Here is a 21974-nt window from a genome sequence, read left to right as displayed (position 1 = left end):
TTAATTTGAATTTTGCTCTATGTTTTTCTCCCACTCTGTGTGGAACCCTCTATTATGATCCGTGTCAGAGTGGTCGGTGGTCATAGTGGAGCACCATCTAGTTCTTCTGGGCTCAGGCTGGTGGAGGCTGTGGTTCATTAGTCCTTTGGACTGATATTTTTCTTGTGTGCCTTTGGTTTTCTTTATTCTCCTTTGTTCCGAATGTAACGGAATGAATAGATGTATCTTAGATGGCCACTCGCAAGCTTTTAAGAACCCAGTTGCTACTCATCACTATCAGATTTGGAACATATTCTTTATGAACTATGTTATGGCAATTGACCTAGGTGTCCTAGAGACCGTGTTCCCCAGCCCTCAGCCCCAGTAACTTAGTCCCTTGAGGTAACTGGATGTATCTAGGAAGCTTCTATCACTTTGCCTTGGTAAAGTTGTACTGACTTCCCCTATTTTGTGTGTTGTCTTTCCTTTCACCAAAGTTAACACTTGTCTGTTATCTAGTTGGTGATTTCCCCTCCTTGCCCTCATAACCATCAAAGAGTATATTTTTCTTTGTGTAAAACTTCTCTTGGGTTTTTATAATCGTGGCCTCATACGATATTTGTCCTTTTATGATTGACTTATTTCACTCAGCATAACGCCCTCCATATTCATCCATGTTGTGAGATGTTTATCAGATTCATCATTATTTTTTATTGTTGGGTAGTATTCCATTGTGTGTATGTAACTCTATGGGGCAGTTCTACTCTGCCCTATAGGATCGCTATGAGTCAGAATCAGCTCGATGGCAGCAGGTTTGGTTTTTTTTGGGGGGGGGTGGGGTATGTATCATAATTTGTTTCTCCATTGATCTGTTGACAGGCACTTAGGTTGCTTCCACCTTTTTGCTATTGTGAATAATACGGCGATGAATATGGGTGTGCATATGTCTATTTGTGTAACTAGTCTTTTGATTTTTAAGGTATAAATATTTAAATCACTGAGCAGTAAAGGTAATTATTCTGAGAATGTCTTCAGGTTACAATGCCTAACTTGTTGACATATCAAGACATCTTTTCTTCTGGAATAAATTCTTCATTTATTAGATGTAATACGTCATCCCATATAGTATAAGGATACAATTGTTGGTAAACAGGTGATGGCATTTTTGTCAAGAGGATTATACACATTTTTTTTAATCATTGTTTGCTTAGAGTACCATTATTTACATACTTTACCAAGTTAGACAGAATCTGACAGGAACTTCTTTGAGTTATAGTTAAATATCTTAATTACTAAAATGTATCTAGAATGCTACGTTAGAAAACCCAGGGTAAATAGATACTTGTGTTTTTACAGTCACTAAATGCTTTCTCTTTATTGTGCTCTGGAAAGCATTTCAGTTTCAGCAAGGGCTTCACCTTTACCGCCATAATCCTAGCATTGTTAGCAAGACCCAGTAAAAGTCACAAGTGAAAAATGAATGAATTAAAATTTTAAACCTGCCTAAGAACGTTATACGTGTAGTTCATGAAACCAAAGATATTTTTAAAAAGTTAGCTATTTAAAAGCGTATGTATGAATAAATAATGAGAATATGGAGAAATTAAGATTTTTGAAAAAAATGATTGTGGGATCATATATAATTTTCCCCTAATTTTTCAGTTCACTTTATTGTTGCTAGTAGTTTATTAGAAAAACTTGTTAAAGAAAATGCCCATACTATGTATGCGATTTTATTCTGGAGAACACTTTGCTTGGATATTGAATTAACCTCCAGAAATATAGATTCTGCCACCACACTAAGAGGCAGAGATATTGGAAGTTTATGACATAGATATATAGGGTTAATCCTGATGGTTTTTCTTTTTCTTATTTTTTTAATAGCTGCTAAATTTTTAAGGGTTCTTAGAATTAAAGACATAAAATTGAAACCAATCTATCCAAAAATTAATATATTAGAGAATAGCCTCACCTAATAGAGATCAAATAGACTTTTTTCTACACTAATAAAATACTCCCTTGAATCCTTGATAGTGGTGGTACACCCACCCCCCTCCAGTTGCAGTTGATGCAGGCTTTATGGAGTGTAGCTGGATATTTTTCCCTGTGTTTGGTTTAGAATTATCTCACTGTTCAGGAGCAGGACAAGAATTAGAATTGTTTTGTTCGGCATGCCTACGCTCGTATACCAGCTGGGATGCAGGGACTTTCACGTGTATATATATGTTCTACTTGGCTTCCTTTCTGTTTTTATCTGTTTCGGCAGCATCTTAAGTCTTAGGACTGAGGAAGGGGGAGGGGACCACCAGGAATGAAAAGTGGATGTGTTGAGCGGAAAATTACAGGCAGAACATCCCCTTTCAGAATTTCATGTAGGTCAGGTCCCTCCACAAAGGGTTGGGGGTTTGTGGTATTCTAAAGCCCTCTAATTAATGGGAGAAGAGGCACCATCTTTCCCTTCCTGCTCACTGTCCCGCCTTCCAAATCCACCCCTTCTTCACTCTAGTTTAAAGTAAAATGCTGAAATTTGAATGTCTGTGGCGATGTGTGGGATGTCGTAATGACGTCTCTGAAAACCCAAAGCCAATCTCTGAGCTCCGAACTCAAGGCTTATATTTAGAAGACAGTGTGGATCCTGTATTTTTAAAATGCCGTAAACATGTTTATGTGGTTATTTTTAGCCTTTACAGACTTTAGTGAACTTCCAAGTTGGCAAGCAGACACAGTCAGTTGTGGTCCTGTTACCTCAGATGCCTGCAGTACTTTGTGAATGATTCTCATTGTCTCACAAGGCTTCACACATGTTGAAAGCAGATGGGTGTAGAAGTTATCTTGTGTCAGCTGCACATGGTATATCTATATAAATCAGTGATTATATTACTGTACTTTTAAGCTTTTATGAACAGTATTCTTTGAGTAACAGTTTTGCTTGAGGTTCAAGATGAATCACGTGCTGCCAAATGGCACTGTTACTCCTCTAGCAGCAGCAGCCAGTCATTCTCTCTTTACCCCAACCCTTTTCTCCAAGTCCCCAAACATCCAGTCATACATATACAAATCCTTATGGTCGCTGTTATTTTCAGTCCATTGTGTCTGCTTCCTGTTGGTCATAAGGCTATGAGGCCTGGGTGGTGTAGAGGGAGATGGAAAGTTGACAGGAAAAAGAAAGCTGGGCTCATTTTAGGGCCGACACACCATAGAGTGGAGAAGATAGCACTTGGATTTGTTGAAAACAAAGAGGTAAATGTCAACAGCTTTCCTTGTGTGATGGGATTGTTGCCTGCATGTTGCATGAATGAAAAAGCATTTTCCCCAAAGAATCTTGATTTACAGAAGGGTGACACACACCCCCTCACCTGGGAGAATGCTGAGTAGTCATCAGCCTTAGGCTGAGCTTCCAGGTTTGCATCATAGATCGTCTTGATTTCATTATCAACAGAATGATTTTTCTACTCTGTACTTAGTTCTCTCCTTTGGATGAGGTTACTCTTCCTTGCTTCTTGTGTTTAATGTGTTTTATAGTCAACAACTCCAGAATGCATAATTTATATCTCTTTGGAAGTATGTCTTTCTAAGAAAGCTTTCATGGCTACATTTGTCTTATCCCAGGAGCTTTAGACTGGGTTTTATATTGAGGAGAAATTTAAGCATTATTTTGGCCTATTATATATAAATTTAATTATGGAAGGTTGAAATTTGTTTTCCTAGTTCTTCGTTGCTTTTCCTCTACTTCTTAATATGAAAGTTTGCTGCTGAGGTGTGATCCAGATCTTAATATATCAGTATTTCACTTTATTACAAATTGTGACTGAATGTTCAGTAAGGAACTCAGAGGAGAAAATGAGAATGTTTTTTTGTATATCTTGCTGGAAACTGAAAACATTAGTTCTGCTCCTGAGATAATTATCTTGGATTGGGTATCTGTTGGTATTATGGAAGATAAATGTTTATTTAAAAAATTCTGGATTGTTATTGGTGTTATGTTTTAAAAACAATCTCAATTTGTTTAAGTATATATGTATGTATACATACATACACAAATATATGTACACACACACACATACATATATACTATACACGTGCTAATTGCTGTCAAGTTGATTGCGACTCATGGCGATCCCATGTGTTTCAGAGTAGAACTGCCCTCCATAGGGTTTTCATGGTTGTGACCTTCAGAAGCAGATTGCCAGGCCTTTCTTCTGAAGAGCCTCTAGGTGGGTCCTAACCACCATCCTTTTGGTTAGTAGCCCGGCACCTTACTGTGCTACCCAGGGACTCCATACACTATGCTATATACTATGTGTATATAAATAAATATGCTAAAATAAATACACAGTGTTTTAGAACTAAACTATGTGGACTCTTTCAAAGTACTCTAAGTGCTATCTGAAGTGGTAAACTCCTATTACTTTCGCATGGTTCCAGTCCCATGCCTCATATTGACCCTGTTCCTTGCTTAAATCAGTTTCACTTTTCATTGACTAGGCCTTTCAGGGGTGGAGATTTGATAGATTTCACAGCTGAACTCTAAAAACAAACCCACTGTTGGTATATGTACATCCATTGTACCTGAACACCAAGTCAGTGAAGAGCAGAGACAAGCATTATCAAGGTCACCGGGAGACGTTCATCCATTTGTTCGTGTGTTGAGATAATAGTTATCAAACATGCTTTTTAGCTGCTATGCACTCTGCTAAACACTCAGGTTAAAGAGAGCTAGGACAGAGGCTTGGAGGAAGAAAGTAGCTGTACAGAGGAATGATGGAATTACAAAGGGAAAGTGCCGTGACAGGGCTTTGCACAAAGTACGGAGGGGATACCCCAGAGTGGTCAGAGCTACCTGGCGCAGTTGACCAGAGACCCAGAAAAGAAAGGAAGGAAAACGTTCCTGGTATTTCTTCACACCAAATTCCACTTACTCCAAATGGAAAAGATTAGTTCCTCACCATGATCTCCCAGTATTTTGGTAATTTTGCAAATTATGGGGAAACTTTTTTTTTTAAATGCCATTCATAGGCATCACTTTAATGACTGTGTAAGACTCCTTCGTGGAGATGGATCATAATTTATTTAATCAGTCCTGTATTATGTCCAACACTCTGTTTGCCTAGAATTGAGGGGTTTCCCAGGACATGGGACTTTCAGTGCCAAACTCAGTACATTCCTGGGAAAACTGGGATATAGTTGGCCACCCTGCCTACTGTTGAATATTTAGATTGTTTCAGATATTTACTAATATAAGTAACACTGTTGAGTATTTTGATGCCTAGGCATTTAGCTATATTTTGTGTTATTTTCTTAGGTTAGATTTCTGTAAATGGCCTTAATGTCTGTGGGTGTGCTTGGAACTCATGGTAACTCCTATGGCTCTTTAATTGCACTTTTGCTGTATTCAGCTAGATTGGTAGGAGTCTGCCTGGACGTTTGCACCACCTCCTGCCCCCACAGGTTCGCAGGAAGATACACAGAAGACAGAGCCAGCTAAATACTTGCTCTGTTACTGGCTGTGGCTCCCATCCCAGATCTCTTAACTGGCCAGGTTGCCTTTGAACTCCAGCTACCTTTTGTTTAAGCTTATACCAAAAGGTGGTGTGGACTCCCTTAGTCTGTTTTCCTATGGCCATACTCTGGTTTGAGCTTATTAATTCTGACTGCATGTGGTGGTTAAGGAAGAATGAGATCAGATGAACCCTAGAAAGGTGGTCTTTCTTTCCAGTACAGGTCTAGCTGTGCTGTCATACCAGGCCTCCATCTCCAGAGAACATTGCTTGCTTGTCCTGGGTCTACTCCTAGCTAGCCGGGCTCTTGCCTCTCTCAGCCTTCTGATAGGGTAAGGAAACCTTGAAAACCCTGACTTAAGAGTATATTTTCCCAGCCCTGGGAGAAACGAACTAGTACTTACAAGTAAAGAATATAGACCTGCCCCACTATGCTGCACTGAGATCTAATGCCATGAAGTGACCTACTCTCCTGTGGAACTTTAGAAGCTAACTTGCTCTGATTGGGCTGTAAGACTGACCAGCCTAATACCAAATTGTCCTCTGTGCTGAGAAGTATCAGAGCAAAGTCCTACTTCAAGGTCTCTTAACAGGTGTCGTGGAGGGTCCTGTGAACCCCTGAAACTATGTACCATATCATTTGTTTATGTGCCTTTTTCTAAAAAAAGGCTCCATTGCTTTTATCAGGTTCTCAGAGTGGTCCATGACCTAGAAAAGGTTTAAGAACCACTTTGTGTAATTAAACATTAAGCAATTTTCTCGTTGGGCTTTTGTTTGTTTTACGTAGAACTTATGGCCAGAAGTGATTTCAGCAAGTAATTTATATGCGCTGTTTTATTATTGATTGATAATTTTAAATTCCCTGAATTTTTTCTCTAGCTACTGTGGTATTTATAAGTTAGGTTTGATGTTTTTGTTTGTTTGTTTTACTGGTATGAAATTGTTACAGTTCCAGCTAATATGCTTTCAGCCAGGCAGCGTATGTAAACTCTAAAGTTTAAAAGGTTTGTGGACCAGTTGTAAGCTTACCTCTGGTCATTGTTCTGTATTATTTTCGGTGTATTCTTTTGTTTATATTACTAAGCTAAAGTTAGCACAGATAGCACAAGACTAGAAAATGGTGACAATAGTTTGAAAACAGGAAATTTTAGGCTTGTGTGTGTTTGGAACAGATGATCGTAATGATAGAGCCAATGGAGTGGAAACTTCCACGAGCCTGTTTTTTCCTTATTTTGCTCTCTGAGAAGAGACCGGCTTCCTGGAAAACAACTCAAGTATTTTAAAGCAAATAGTTTTCTTTTGTCTCTGCTTCATGGTTAATTTGTTTTTCTTTATTTTATTTATCTTGGTAGCATTACTATGTAAATCTAATACTTTAATAGGTTAAAAAAAAAAAACCCAGGTGCCTGTTTTAGATATTTAAATATCTAAATGTAGTAACCTTTTACTGACATTGTTTCAGAGAAAATTAAAGCAGTGTGAATATTATAACCACTGGACTTTAAGAGAAGAAGAGAAAGTAGAGACTGTGCCACTTATTTTTAAGGGCTCCCGACTTTCCTTTTTTTTTTTTCTCTCCTTTTTTCTTTTAACCCCCTAAGTTCCAGCCGTTAAAACAAAGCAGCTATACTTTGTCTAAGCCGTTTCCTGACTAAGACTCCTTCCAGATGCACCGGAATTCTATATTTAAAAGAAAGGTTGATTCATTCACTAGTTGTGGACTAATAAGAAAATAGCTTTACATAGTAAACTTAAACGTGGAATATTCGTTTTAATTGTAAAAGTAATAAATGGAAACTCCTTGAAAAAAAAATCAGACTGTACCAAAGTATGTAAAGTAAAAAGATGAAACTTGTCTGAGCCTTTCATCCCTGTTCCTAGCGTTAACCACAGTTAACAATTTAGTATGTATTCTTCCAGACCTGTTCTTTACATATACAAATATATATAGTGTGTGCGTGCTGTGTGTGTACACACACACACACAATTATTTCGGGAAAAAATGGAATCGTACCATATATACAACTTTACAGCTTGCCTTTTTTTTAAGTAATTTTTATTGTGCTTTAAGTGAAAGCTGACAGACAAATCAAGTCATCAGCCTCTCACCCAAAAACCCATATACACCTTGCTACACACTCCCAGTTACTCTCCCCCTAATGAGACAGCCCGTTCTCTCCCTCCACTCTCTGTTTTTGTGTCCTTTTCGCCAGCTTCTAACCCCATCCACCCTCTCATCTCCCCTCCAGGCAGGAGATGCCAGCATAGTCTCAAGTGTCTATCTGATCCAAGAAGCCCACTCCTCACCAGCATCCCTCTCCAACCCATTGTCCAGTCCAATCCATGTCTGAAGAGTTGGCTTCGGGAATGGTTCCTGTCCTGGGCCAACAGAAGGTCTGGGGGCCATGACCACTGGGATCCTTCTACAGCTTGCTTTTTTCATTTAACAATATCTTGTGGGCAGTTTTTCATATATGTAGATCTATTTCACTTTTTAAATCTTTCGCATAGAATTATCATCATATAAATATCCCATAATTGATATAATTCTTACCCTGCTGATGAAATTTAAATTAAAACCTATTTTATGAAAAATAACACTTTCCTCTTGTGAAACATGTATCTCTAACCCCAACATTTTATGAATTATGAGGTTATACATGTATTTTCAATTCTACAAAAAAAAAAAAGCAATAATGATCTTTCTTTAAATGCCAGTTAGGAGATAATTTTTAAGAAATGTCAAAATAAAAAAAGCTCCATTTCATTTTTTCCCCCCACCATTTCCTAGAAGACTATAACTAAAACCAAACCTGTTGCTGTGGAGTTGATTTCAATTTATGGCAATCCCATAGGTGCAGAGTAAAACTGCAGTCCATAGGGTTTTCAAGGCTGTGACCTTTCAGAAGTAGATTGCCAGGCCTATCTTCTGAGGCACCTCTGGGTGGGTTCTAACCACTCACCTTTCAGTTAGTAGTCAAGCACTTAATTATTGCACCACCCAGGGACTTAGAATAACAGGGTTGTTAAAATTACAGTGGCTGTGTTTCATGGTGGAGGGGCAGTTGACTCAGGAATGTAGAAAGTGCTGTTCTTCTTCAGCTTGTCAGGTCAAGTTAAATTTTGTTAGGAGTTCAGCAACTCTGGAGAAACCTGTATGCAGTCATCAGAGTTCCTTCTTAAGTGCTGTAGGTTAATGGGCTACTTTAGGGCTCATTGGGAGCACAGAGGAGCAGGAACAAGTGCCTTAACTAACTCAGGGGAAGTTGAGGAAAGCGTCAGAGAGGAGACCTGAAGCTAGGTCTTGGGGATGAGTAGCCAATGTGTAAGGGAGACAGGGTGTTTGAGGACAAATAAAAACAATATGTAAAATCATGGAGGCATGAAAGAGCCCTGTGGGTGCTCTCTGTGTCCACCTGTGGAAGTGAGATTGGAGAATTAGGTAGGTGCGGTTCTTCAAGAATCTTGTATGTTGTCATGCTGTGGGAGTTTAGACATTATCTGTTACAGATTGAATTATAGCCCTCCAAAATATGTGTTGTCAACCCTAACATCTATGCCTGTGGCTATAATCCCATTTGGGAATGGGTTGTCTTTGTTATGTTAATGAAGCAGAATTAGTGTAGGGTATATCTTGAGTCAATCTCTTTTGAAGTATAAAAGAGATTAAAGGAAAGCTAGCAAGATGGGGGAAGAGAGATGCCAAGCCACATGAAGGTTGCCCAGGAGTAGAAGCTCGGAAGAGACAAGGACCTTCCCCCAGAGCAGACAGAGAGAGAAAGCCTTCCTCTAGAGTCGGCACCCTCAGTCTCCTAAACTGTGAAAAAATAAATTCTGTTTGTTAAAGCCATCCACTTGTAGTATTTCTGTTACAGCAGAACAGATAAGATATCATCCTAATAGCAACTTTGAACTTCTCTTTCTCTGTCATCTTTTCATTTAAGTTTACTGGTTCTCTGCAATGATTCTGATGAAAACTTTAAAAGCATCTCGTCAACACACTTTGAGGGCTTACAGCTCTGTCCCAGATACCAAAAAAAAAAAAAAAAATTAAGAAATGGCCCTTGCTTTCAAGAAACTTGTTGTCTAGTTGGAATGTAAACAGTCATGTGACACACTGTTCCAGACTGTTCCACAGTAACGCAGGAGCCGTTTCAGGGCAGTATGCCAAGAGTCCAGAGGGAAGGTACAGTGAGGAGAGGGGAAAGTTTGGGCAGAGTTTTGAAAAGTGGATTAGATTTCTAATAGTACAAACAAATTCAGAGATATATTCATCAGTGGGATAAATATTGTGAACAAGAACAAGGAGAGAGATGTAGGTAGGATTGGCAAGAGCAGAAGGTGTGAGAAGATGAGGAATTGAAGATAAATTTGAAGGGTCCTGTGCTTTAATAAAAAAAAAAAAAAATCTATTTTAAGGAACAACCTAATTATATCTCTTGATTGGACCAGTGGTTTCAATCCTGGTGGCACATTAGAATCACCTGTTGAGCTTTTAAAAAATACCCATGAGTCCCTGAGTGCACAAATAAGTAAGCAGTGGTCTAATAGCCAACAGGTAGGCAGTCCCAACCCATCCAGAGTCACCTCAGAAGAAAGGCCTGGTCATCTAAAAGATCACAGCCATATAAACACTATGGGGGCAGTTCTGCTCTGCAGCACTGGGGTTGCCGTGAGTCGGAGTCAACTCACAGTGACCTTTTTTTAGTTATGCCTATGCCAGGGCTGCCCGGCCTCCCCACCCCCCACTCACCATCACCACCAAGAGATAATGATTTCGTTTGTGTGAGGTGAGGTCCAGGCATCCAGTGTTTTTTAAAGTTCTCCAGATATTTCTAGTGTGTGGTCAGGATTGAGAACTCCAGGACTACATTGACCCCTTCTCCGCCCTTCTCTTTTGCCTGCCCGTATGTTGGCTATTTCCTCAGTAACGAGCTCTTCCAATAAAAGTAAGGGAAGAGATTGAGGAGCCTTGGCAGCCATCACACCAGGCATGTGTTCTATCAGTTATACCATGGAGAACTCAGGAACAAAGCGTGCAGCTGTTAACAATGTTTTTGTTTTTCTGTAGCATCGAGGCGATTTGATATTTGGGCACATTAGTCCATTTTTGTGGTTATGTTAATCATGTTATTGCAGGTAATGGTTTGGGGCTAGTCCACATTAAAAAACGTTTTCTTTTCACTAAACGATGAGAATCCGTCTCCACTTTCTTACCAATTTGCCAATTATCTTGCCTGTTAGCACACAGGGTGTGATAAAAGTCTCTTCAGTTTGGCACGTGCAGTTTGCTTTAATACTGAGAGTATATGTTTAAAAGAATGACTGTTTTAAAATAAAGTTTAAAATGCTTCTCATCTCTGTAGGATAAAAATAATTAGTTCACTGTTTATAAACCTCTACCCATGTCTGACAGTTCCCATCAACCAGATTGTAAATGGGCTGGCCAGATTGTAGTCATGTCAGTATCCCCATAACACGTAAAGTAGTGACAGAATTTCGATATTTTTATCCTCAAAGAATTTTTGATTGACATGTTCAGCAGACATGGACTGAGTACCTCCTTGGTGTTACACACACACACACACCCGTTGCTGTCGAGTCAATTCCAACTCATAGCAAACCTATAGGACAGAGTAGAACTGCCTCATAGGATTTCCAGGGAGCGCCTGGTGAATTTGAACTGCTGACCTTTTGGTTAGCAGCCATAGCTTTTAACCACTATGCCACCAGGATTTCCCCTTGGTGTTAGGCAGTGGGAAAAGAAAGATGACAGGTGGATAAGACATGGCACCAGCCCTCAAGAGACTCACATGTAGGGATACCAAATACATAAATAGGAACAAGGTAGAAACAAAATTCAGAGGGGTCACCTGGTGCCATGAAGAGGTTTGAGCTGAATCTAGAGGTGGCAGCGTGTGTCAGAGCCAAAGATGGGACAGAGCTGGGTTTGGGTAACTGGAAGCATTTCTGATGTGTTTGGAGAGCAGAGAAGATAGGCCAGTGGTAGGGAGGGGCTTGCAGGACCTTGTGCGCCCTGCCAGAGGACCTGGGTTTTGCGCTCTAGGCAGTCGCTGAGTATGGGGTCATGGTTTAAAGCTGATATGCATAGGACGGGCATTATGGGTATTTAGCTAGGCAGTCTGAGCTGAAGAAATTCCGGCCTGAACATATTGCCACAGGGATCTATACTGGACACGTGTTGTCCTCTTTTGAGGGTTATGTAGTAGCCAAAGTTAACCTTGACACATCGGGACGCTGGTATCAGAGTATGATACTTTTAAGCTACAAAATACAAGTGTTTGCATAGTTCTTCTCAAGCAAACCTGCTTGTAATGGAAGCCTGATAGAATGATTTTATCCAATGAATTTTACGTGAAATTGCTTTTGGTATGTGGTTTTGAAGGTTTCTAGAAAACTTGTCCTTTTTGTCCGTTACTGCTCTGCAGGGTTGGTGAGGGACTGTACAGCTTCCTCCGGAGCTACCAGTGCAGCAGGGATAAAAATAGGACAAACTTTAAGAATCCCAGATATTTTCAGATAACAAAGACTGATTTATGTGGGCTCATTTTGTGCTTTGACAAAACATAGAGAAGCTTTTGTGCTGTGATTATCAAGGGTGCTGATGTCAGTTCTCTTGTCGAGCATCAAGCTTTATTCTGTGGCTAAATTGTGCTTTGTACTATAATCCAGAGAACCTTTGTATCCGTCTTACTAAAGTGTGTAGTTTATGTAATTGCTTTTGTTTTCCAGCGTAATCAGTGCCAGATTCAGTGAGAGTGACTCATTCTGTGACTGAGACAAACATCACATTTGGACCATGTTAAAAATAAATAAATAAGTGGCAGGTGCTGGTTGGCTCAATTCTGTGTTTTAATGCTGTAATTTCCTGCTCTAAGGGTTCCTTTCTTGAATAATGTCTACTCAGCCTCCGTAATCACTGCCCGGTACATCTAGCACACCTCAGTTCGTTGCTACTCGTTTCTTGGTTGGTTGTGTTTGTTACCAAGAGCTTTTTGAATTTTAACGATATCGTTTCAACAGGGAAGCAAGGGAATGGATGGGGAGCCAGAGTGATCCATAAACTGTAGCCAAAAGACTGGTTCCATTCTTTTCTGCTTTTATCATTTTCCCAAGGTGTTTTGTACACATGTTTTGGTCAGTTTTCTTAGTTATATTTATTTTATCATTTATATGTTCAGTATTGGGGCTCTTTTTCAAATGGGAGAGGTTTTATAGCACTCCTTTCTAGTCATCATATAGCTAATCTGATATGTCCCAAAATTTTATAATTTATGCTCTCAGGGGAATTTTATTTATTGTTCAAATATTTCTGTATACAAGGCATTATGTTATACATGGGGTCTGTGATGGCAGATAAAATAGACAAGGCCGCTATCTTCTTGGAGTTTACAGTCTGCTTAGGGAGTTAGGTACTAGACAAATGTAAAGAAAAATTGACTGCAAAATTATAAAAATCACTACAGAGATAATCAAGTTCCTAAAGCGATATGCCCTACTTACATCGGGGGTGGCTGGGTTGAGGGCAGTCAGAGAAGGGAAAGCCTAAAGGCTGGAGTTAGCCAGGTGAAGATGGGGGAGAAAGAGCGTACCAGACACAGGGAAGAGTAGGAGCAAAGTCCCCAAGGAAAGAGTTTGGTGTCCTATGTTATCAGAAGGGGGAAGTGATGGTTAATTTAAAAAAAAAAGTGGGGGAGGGGAGAGACAAAAAAAATGTATTTAAAAGATTATAGATGAGCTATACAAGCATAGTGGTTCGACACTATTTACTGTAGGGGCCAATGATGCTCCCTACAACCGAACAGCCTCTGTGAGCCTTGAGAAAGTGCTGTATAGAAATTGATGCCTGTAATACTTAGCTCAAATCATTGGGTTTATAACTGCTGAAGACTGTTTCAGTTATTTGGGTCTGCTTTTTAATATTAGATTAATATAGATTTTAGGGAGGGTGGTAGTAAGAAAAAATTTAGACTTCTTTGTGCATAGTGTTAAAATTTACCAGAACTTGTAGAGGGAATGTATGGTGAATATAGGTCAGGATAGCCAAAATGTATTTGTTGATAAGAGCTGGACAAAGACAAAACCGTTGTATCCCATAGTCAAGAATACACTTCTTTCTCACGTACTCTTTGAACAATAGGCTGTCTAGCCAAAAGAAAGGCATAATCCATTTTTCAGCTTACATTCCAGGTGGAAAACCAGGAAAGCTTCTCAATCCATTTTTCCCTCTCTGTACTCCCTCTAAAATAACCTATAGATTAAAATCTGAAGGAGTCTTATGTACGTTCTTTATGACATGATGTCAAGGCATAAAAAATCACTGCTTTTTTATGTTTAATGAAACCAAACCTACCTAGGTCTGTTGACCTGATGTCGTTGTTAGTTGCTGTCAAGTGGATTCGGACCTGGAGCAACCCCGTGTGTGCAGAGTAGAAATGCTCCGTAAGCCGGGACCTTTCAGAAGCAGATTATCAGGCCTGCATTCCAGGGTGCCTCTGGATGAGTTCAAACTTCCAACTTTTTGGCAAGTTGTCAATTAGCTAACCATTTGTACCACCCAGGAATTCATTGACCTGATATTATATATGATACCATATAGTAAAGGAAACTCTGGTGGCTTAGTGTTTAAGAGCTATGGCTGCCAACCAAAAGGTCAGCAGTTTGAATCCACCGAGCACGCCTTGGGAACTCTATGGGGCAATTCTGTGCTGTCCTGTAGGGTTGCCATGAGTCGGAATCGAAGGCAACAGGTTTTTTTTTTTAATGTAGTAAAAGATTTTATAGACAATACTAAATATATAATGTATGTACACGCACACACAAGGTTGTTGATGCAGCTAACAACAACTGTACACACCACACAATCTTCATTGTTGTTAGCTGCTATCACTATATCATGTCTAACAGAACAAAAACGTTCCTGGTCCTGCGTCATTTTGATGATCGTTGCAACATTTGAGTCCATTGTTATGGCTTCTGTGTATTTTGAGTACCTAATCTAGGGGGCCCATCTTCCAGCACTATATTAGGCAGTATTCTGTTGTGATCCATAGGGTTTTCAGTGGCTAATTTTTATAAGTAGATAGCCAGGCTTTTCTTTCTAGTCTCTCTTAGGCCCTGCTGAAATCTGTCCACCATAGGTGATGCTGCTGGTATTTGAAATACCAGTGACATCATGGTGACACTGCTGGTATTTGAAATACCAGTGACGTAGCTTCTAGTATCAAAGCAACATGCAAGGCACCACAGTACAACACACTGACAGACGGTGGAGGGTATATACACACACACAAACACAGTATTAAGTTTGTTAAAGTTACCAGTAAACTTTGCTTTTCAGAGTGTTGGATTATCTTATGGAAACAAAGAAATCATTTTGTGTCTTTCTCTGGACAATGTGTTTATAAAATTGGTTTAATAAATGCGCATCTTCTTGAAAACTTGCTCTCCAATTAATACTAAATACTAAATGGATTTTTCGTCTTGTCCCTAGGCATGGAAGAGGAGATGGTTTGTGTTGCGCAGTGGCCGTTTAACTGGAGATCCAGATGTATTGGAATATTACAAAAATGATCATGCTAAGAAGCCTATCCGTATCATTGATTTAAATTTATGTCAGCAAGTCGATGCTGGATTGACATTTAACAAAAAAGAGTTTGAAAACAGCTACATTTTTGATATCAACACTATTGACCGGATTTTCTACTTGGTAGCAGACAGTGAGGAGGAGATGAATAAGTGGGTTCGTTGTATTTGTGACATCTGTGGGTTCAACCCTACAGAGGAAGGTAAGTTTGATTTTGTTGTTCGACCTGAGCATGCCTTTATTGCTAAAAATTTTTGTACTGTCATAAAATTCTTTGTTATTTGAGTCATATGGTATAATGTTTTGTTTTTTTACAGTAGTAACTTAATATTTGGAAGAAAACACTGAATCCTTTTAAAATCAGTTTGAAAAGACACTTTTTTTTATAGGTTTTAGAAAGAGACTTAACTATAGTGGGGCAGTGTCTAAATAACTAGAAGGAGGTGACAAAAAGACGTAGTTTATTTCACAGCATTTATTGAGTTCCTCTTATAAGTAGTGAGTTAAACACAGTGAAACCTGTGAGAGCTGGAACTCGATGGGACTGCCTCGTTTTTACGAGTCTTGCAGATTTTCCACCTTTGACAGGATGCAGTCTTACCACTTTTCTGTCACTCATTTTAGTGGAAAATATTTGAGTTTTCCTTCTCTAACGGGTTTCCACCTTACACAGGTTCCAGTTTTCACAGGTTTTACTGTATGTAATACAAGACTACTGATATTTGCTAGTTGCCTCAGAGTTGATTCTGACTCATGGTGACCCCGTCTGTGCAGAGTGGAACTGCTCCATAGAGTGTTCAAGGCTGTGATTTTTCAGAAGCAGATTGCCAGGCCTGTCTTCACAGGCACCTCTGGATGGGTTTGAACTACCTACCTTATGGCTAGTAGTCAAGCCCTTAACCATGTGCACCACTCAGGTTGCATAATCACATTTAGAAGTGTGCACTTTTGAATATCTTTGTTGAGGAGTGCTGTAGATTCAGTGAAGGGTGAAAAAAGTGCATTTACAATCAACATCAAGATTTGCATTGAAGTGAAACAGTAATCATCTTTATTTAGCTCAAGGCAGCTCCCGCTTCTGCTTACCAGTCAACAGCTAGGAGAAGTATCTTCCAGGGCTGGAATTGATGTAGTGGGCTAAGGGAAGACCTTTGGGGAAGGAGTCCAGAATGCCCAAGGTTTTTAATGTGAATATATTATAAACATTTTGAGAACTCCTTTTTTCTTAATAAATCATACATTATAAACATCTTTTCATGCCACTAAATATCCTTCTACAGTAGCACTTTTGGTGGCTGTATGTTATCTCATCATACAGAAGTATCATAATTTATTTAACCAGTGTCTTACCGAACATTTAGACTGCTTAAATATTTTCATTTCTTTTTTAAAGGCTGGAATAAAAATCTTATAGCCATTCTTTTTCTATGTTCTTTTTAAAAATTATGAAATACTAGGTTTTAAAAAACTTGGATGTCGACACAATGAAAATCCAGTTATCTTATTTAAACCTTATTTACGTTTATTTTAATATTTATCAATCTACAACACAAAGGTCAAAGGCAAAACTATACTAAAGCAATATCTAAGGGTAAGTAAGGAGGCAGAAGTAAAAGGAGAGCTTGTCACATAAGCATAGCTGCTTTTCCCATTCACAGTCATGACTGACCCTTAGGTTGGCTTATTCTTTCTTCTGTGCCTTATTTCAGTACTAGAGCTCTATAGCTAAAGAAATGCTTTGTGTGGCCTTAGGAGAGTAAGAGAAATGTTAGTTATAGCAGCTTGTTATACGTAAAAAATATGGAGACATTTCTCAGGAAACATCTAGCTCAATTGGTATAACATAGTTTATAAACAAAATATTCTACATTCTACTTTGGTAGGTAGCGTCTGGGGTCTTAAAAGCCTGTGAGCGGCCATCTAAGATACTTCACTGGTCTCACCCCCTCGAGAGCAAGGCAGGATGAAGAAAACTAAAGATACAAGGGAAAGATTAGTCCAAGGGACTAATGGACCACAACTACCATGGGCTCCACCAGTCTGAGTCCAGCACAACTAGATGATGCCTGGCTACCACCACTGACTGCTCTGACAGGGATCACAATAGAGGGTCCCAGACAGAGCTGGAGAAAAATGTAGAACAAAATTCTAACTCACAAAAAAAGACCAGATGTAACTGGCCTGACACAGACTGGAGAAACCCCGAGAGTATGGCCCCCAGACACCCTTTTAGCTCAGTAATAGAGTCCTCCCAGGATTCACCCTTCAGTCAAAGATTAGTCAGGCCTATAAAACAAAATGAGACTAAAAGGGCACAACAGCCCAGGGGCAAGGACTAGAAGACAAGAGGGACAGGAAAGCTGGCAATAGGAAATCCAGAGTTGAGAAAGGAGAGTGTCGACATGTCGTGGGGTTGTTAACCAATGTCATAAAACAATATGTGTATTAACTGCTTAATGAGAAGCCAGTTCTGTAATCTTCATCTAAAGTACAATAAAAAAATACATATAGAGAGAGAGACATTTACTTATTCTTCAGCTTGGAAAAGAAAGGAGGTAATCTTCTTTTCACAAACCTTTGGAATTTCTGATGTTTAACTGTCCCAGATTAATTTTGCAAATTTATAAGGCATAAAGTCTGGACCATTTGGACACCTTAGAATGATTCTGGTCATCCAGAAGCTAGATAAGCACACAGTCAGCTCTGGGAGGAAGAAAAACTTGATCAGCTTTAGAAAATTGATTCATTAGTTCGCCAAATTGAGTTTACCAGGCACTTTTCTAGGCTTTGGGCATTCATTCAAATATATGTTAGGTGGCTAGTTGGGGAGACAAATGGAAAACATTACAGACATGGAACTGAGCATCTGGGGGAGAACATTCATTAAAAAGCAATACCCCAAATAATTAATTACAGTTGTTAATGAGTGGCAGTAATATTTACCCACTCCTCACTTATCAATATGGTTAGGTTCCAAAGACCAGGTCGTTATGTGAAAATAGAGGATGACCACATCAGATCACAAAATAGAGGATGACTACATCTTACATAAATGCCAGATTACATCATTACATAACTGCCAATCGTGGCCCAGCCAAGTTGACACATAATCTTAACCATCACAGCTGGCATTACTCTCGCCTTATGCCTCGGTGTTTGTCCCTGCCAGACGTACATCATTAATGTGCAAAATAGTCAAATACTTGATTTTTTGTTGTAACAGTAAAAAATCTATTATCCAACCATCTTGCGCATTAACAACATACATTTAGCAGTAATGAACAGCAACAAATAGCAAGGTGTGAGGCGAGACTAACACTGTTTCTGATGGTTAAGGTTATATGTCAGCTTGGCTGGGCCATGATTCTCAGAGGCTTGGCAGTTATGTAATGATGGAATTTGACAGTATATAATGATATTATGTGGCGGTTATGTAATGATGTAGTCGATCTCCATTTTGTGATCTGATATGGTCATCTCCATTTTCACATAACACCATTTAGCGTAACAACCTGGTCTTTGGAAATCTAACCATGTCGATAAGCGAGAAGAGGGTATATATACTTTTTTAAAAACGTGATACTTTGGGAGTTCTTGTCCTCATAGAGCTTATAATCAGTCTAGTAGGTGAGACAGACAAATAATCCAGGAATTATAATACCATTTGGTAAGTGCTCCACTAGAGAAAGAATAGATAAAGCAGCAGCACCTGATTTAGTCTTAAGAGGGTCAGGAAAAGCATAGAGTTTTAAATGGCCCTGTGTCTATAACTGAGAATGTACTAAGAGTTTTGTTTTTGTACTTAGAGGAGCATTTTCATTGATTTTTAATAGTCAGAATCAGTCATGATGTCTCTTTTCACTTTATACGCCTACAAGAATTTTTTTTTAAAACCCAAACCCATTGCTAAGTGTCGATTCTGACTCATAGCAACCCTACAGGACAGAGTAGAACTGTCCTATAGGGTTTTCAAGGCTGTAATCTTTATGGAAGCAGATTGCCACATCTTTATGTCGTGAAGCAGCTGGTAGGTTCAAACATCTGACCTTGACGTTAGCAGCTGAGCACTTTAATCACTGGGCCACCAGAGCTCTTATCTACCAGATAGGGGTGGGTAAAGTTTCAGAACTTGAAAGCTACAGTGACCTTTTCAGTGGCAAAACTCACAGTCCTTATAAAACAGTTTAGGAATATATTTGGCTTGAATGAAACTCTTCAGTTCGGGAACTCTGTCTTTGCAATATCCATCCAAGAAGGGGTTGTAAGAAAAGTAATGGTATGATGAACAAAATTTGATACATGTGATCTGTGAGTCAATTACCTAGAACAGCTATAACCAAAAAAACCAAACCCAGTGCTGTCAATTCTGACTCATAGCGACCCTATAGGACAGAGTAGAACTGCCCCATACAGTTTCCAAGGAGCCCCTGGCGGATTCGAACTGCCAGCCCTTTGGTTAGCAGCCGTAGCACTTAACCACTACACCACCAGGGTTTCCAAGAACAGCTATGCTAACCACAAATCATTTTATCTGTGTATTAAAAGAAGCCCCTAAGAACTTTGACAATGCTTTCTAAATTTAGTTTCTAACCTATGTTTCAATGCAACTACATTTGTTTTTTAAATTCTACAATTTAGATTTTTCACAAATTCGTTCTGGCCATCTCCCCTAAATCATCCACAGTTTAAAACATTTTACTGTATTTTGTTGAAGGCATGAGTTTCTTGGAATAAAGCAGTGAAAGATGAGCAGTCTTTCATTATTTATTACCAAGGAGCCAAAAACATTTTATTGTACTCTATAATTTTGATTTTTGATGCATAGTATCAAAACTGCAAGAAGACTTGTAAAGCCAACCATTGTATCTTCTTATGCATATGTAATAAGTGATTTTGCTAGATGCCTTCTTAAAATTCACGTTTAAAGATTTTTTTAACTCTAAACAGCATAGAACAATTATCCTTTGTAATCATATTCATATAGTTTAGTATGACAAGATAAATAACTTCCCTTAACTTTACTTCCTGCTTTGTGTTCTCTTGCTCCCAAATAGATCTTACCACCAGTCACTAAATAATAAACCTTTTTGTTTTTACTGATATCTGTCCCGAGACCTGTGTTCTTCCCGTTTCAAAGAGCTGAGTATGCTCCCAAGCTTGTCTTGAAAATTGGCTAATAACACGAGGTGATTTTTCACTATACTAGTTTCAGGCTAGAAATGGGAAGAAATAGACTATGCTTGGATATCATAGTCTGAGAAAATAACTATCCCAGTCCCTGTGAGAGTAGCTAATTTTCTCCTGGAAACAAAAGGAAAAGGGAAAAATCTGACCTGTGTTTTGATTCCAGGAACCTCTCAAAATATCCTTACCATGTTATTTCCTCTGCCCCAGGTGACCATAGCTATTATTGAATACTCAGAATGCTGGCAGGCTATATCTGTTTTTAAATTCTAGTTCATTCAACTGTGTGTGGTTCCTGTGAATGTTTTTATTTAGTAGACTTGAGGGTAAAGACTAATTTCTTTTGTTTTTCTTGGAAAGGTGCAGATTTATTTTTGTTTCTACAGTAAAGTAGAAGCTGCTAAATCTGCTGAACAAGTGCTGGAAACCCAGCCTCTGAGGGCTATATGGTGCTAACTAACTTTGGGAAAAGGCTCTGGGTCTAATTTCAGGATAAAAGATGAGAAAGTTTGCTCTAAGTTGCTTTTCTCAAAATGTCCAGAATCATAATGACTTTTTTAAAAAGTGCTGTTCTCTGTTTGATATTCTTCCCTTTAGTAAAGTAAGTAAACTAATGAATCTAAATAAAGCAATTTTAATTTTGACTAAAAAAAATAATGTAGCCCATACATTTCTTTCATTACCCCAACTTTGTCCTCGTGCAAAAAGAAAAAGATGCCACCACTTTCCATCATCTGTGGTTAATCATACAGTCGTTATTTCTTGTATCACATTAAGCTCAGTTGTCCTTCAATTATCTGAACATCTGTGTCAGAAATAGTCAATTTACTATTAGGTTAGTAACCCGTCAATAATGGATACTTTGACCCAAAGATTGACCTACTTCCATTGTTTGTCCTGGGAGCAAGTCCAGGAAAGTTGGATCCAGACAACAAAGCCATAAAGAGCCCTATCTCCAATGGACAGGCAAATTAGTTAACAAATGGAAGGGCCTCTACTTGAGTCATTCCCAGGATGTCTGCACTACTGGGAAAATTCCAAGACAGGGAAATCAGGACAGGTGGCTAGAACCTTGTCCCTCTGGATGTTATCTACATCTAAAAGGCCCAAGTCTTTTGATTCCACCAGTAAGATCCATCAGTTCATAGGAGAAACCAGTAAGACCCATCAATTCATATGAGATGAATCCAGTAAAGATTGAGAAGTTGGCAATGTGCCTTAAGTATGCATCTAGGGAAAAAAAAAAAAAAACTATTTGCAGTTGAGTTGATTCCAACTCATAGCAACCCTATAGGACAGAGTGTAACTGCCCCATAGGGTTTCCAAGGAACAGCTGGTGGATTAGAACTGCCGACATTTTGGTTAGCAGCTGAGCTCTTAACCACTGCGTCACTAGGGCTACATGTATCCAGAACCGAACTGAAAAGCCAAACCTGTTGCCATTGAGTCGATTCTGACTCATAGCAACATTGTAGGACAGAGTGGAACTGCCCTCACAGGGTTTCCAAGGAGCCGCCCGGTGGATTGAATTTTTCAAGATTAAATTATACACTAAAGGCTTATTGGAAATCTGACAATATAAAGAAACTTTAGTCATATTCTTACTAGCTCTGTAGATCTGTTTTTCCATAACTGAATTTGCTTGGAACTAGGCAGAACAATTGCTGTGACAAGAACCTTAGTGACTAGGATTAAATATACCCTAC

General features: G+C 39.0%; 1 protein-coding gene across 4 annotated transcripts in view; it reads left to right on the top strand.

Moving 5' to 3' along the window:
• Positions 1-21974, top strand: part of GAB1 (GRB2 associated binding protein 1) — a 143389-nt gene that overhangs the window by 76090 nt on the left and 45325 nt on the right. For all 4 annotated transcript variants that reach the window (XM_049905785.1, XM_049905783.1, XM_049905784.1 and 1 more), the window contains exon 2: positions 14992-15286. In XM_049905785.1, the coding sequence (XP_049761742.1) occupies positions 14992-15286 (295 nt within the window). The remainder of the gene's footprint in view (positions 1-14991; positions 15287-21974) is intronic.

Source organism: Elephas maximus, chromosome 13 (genome assembly GCF_024166365.1).
Source record: "Elephas maximus indicus isolate mEleMax1 chromosome 13, mEleMax1 primary haplotype, whole genome shotgun sequence".
NCBI classification, from domain to species: Eukaryota; Metazoa; Chordata; class Mammalia; order Proboscidea; family Elephantidae; genus Elephas; species Elephas maximus.
The sequence above is the reverse complement of the archived record's forward strand: the minus strand, read 5'-3'. Positions and strand labels throughout refer to the sequence as shown.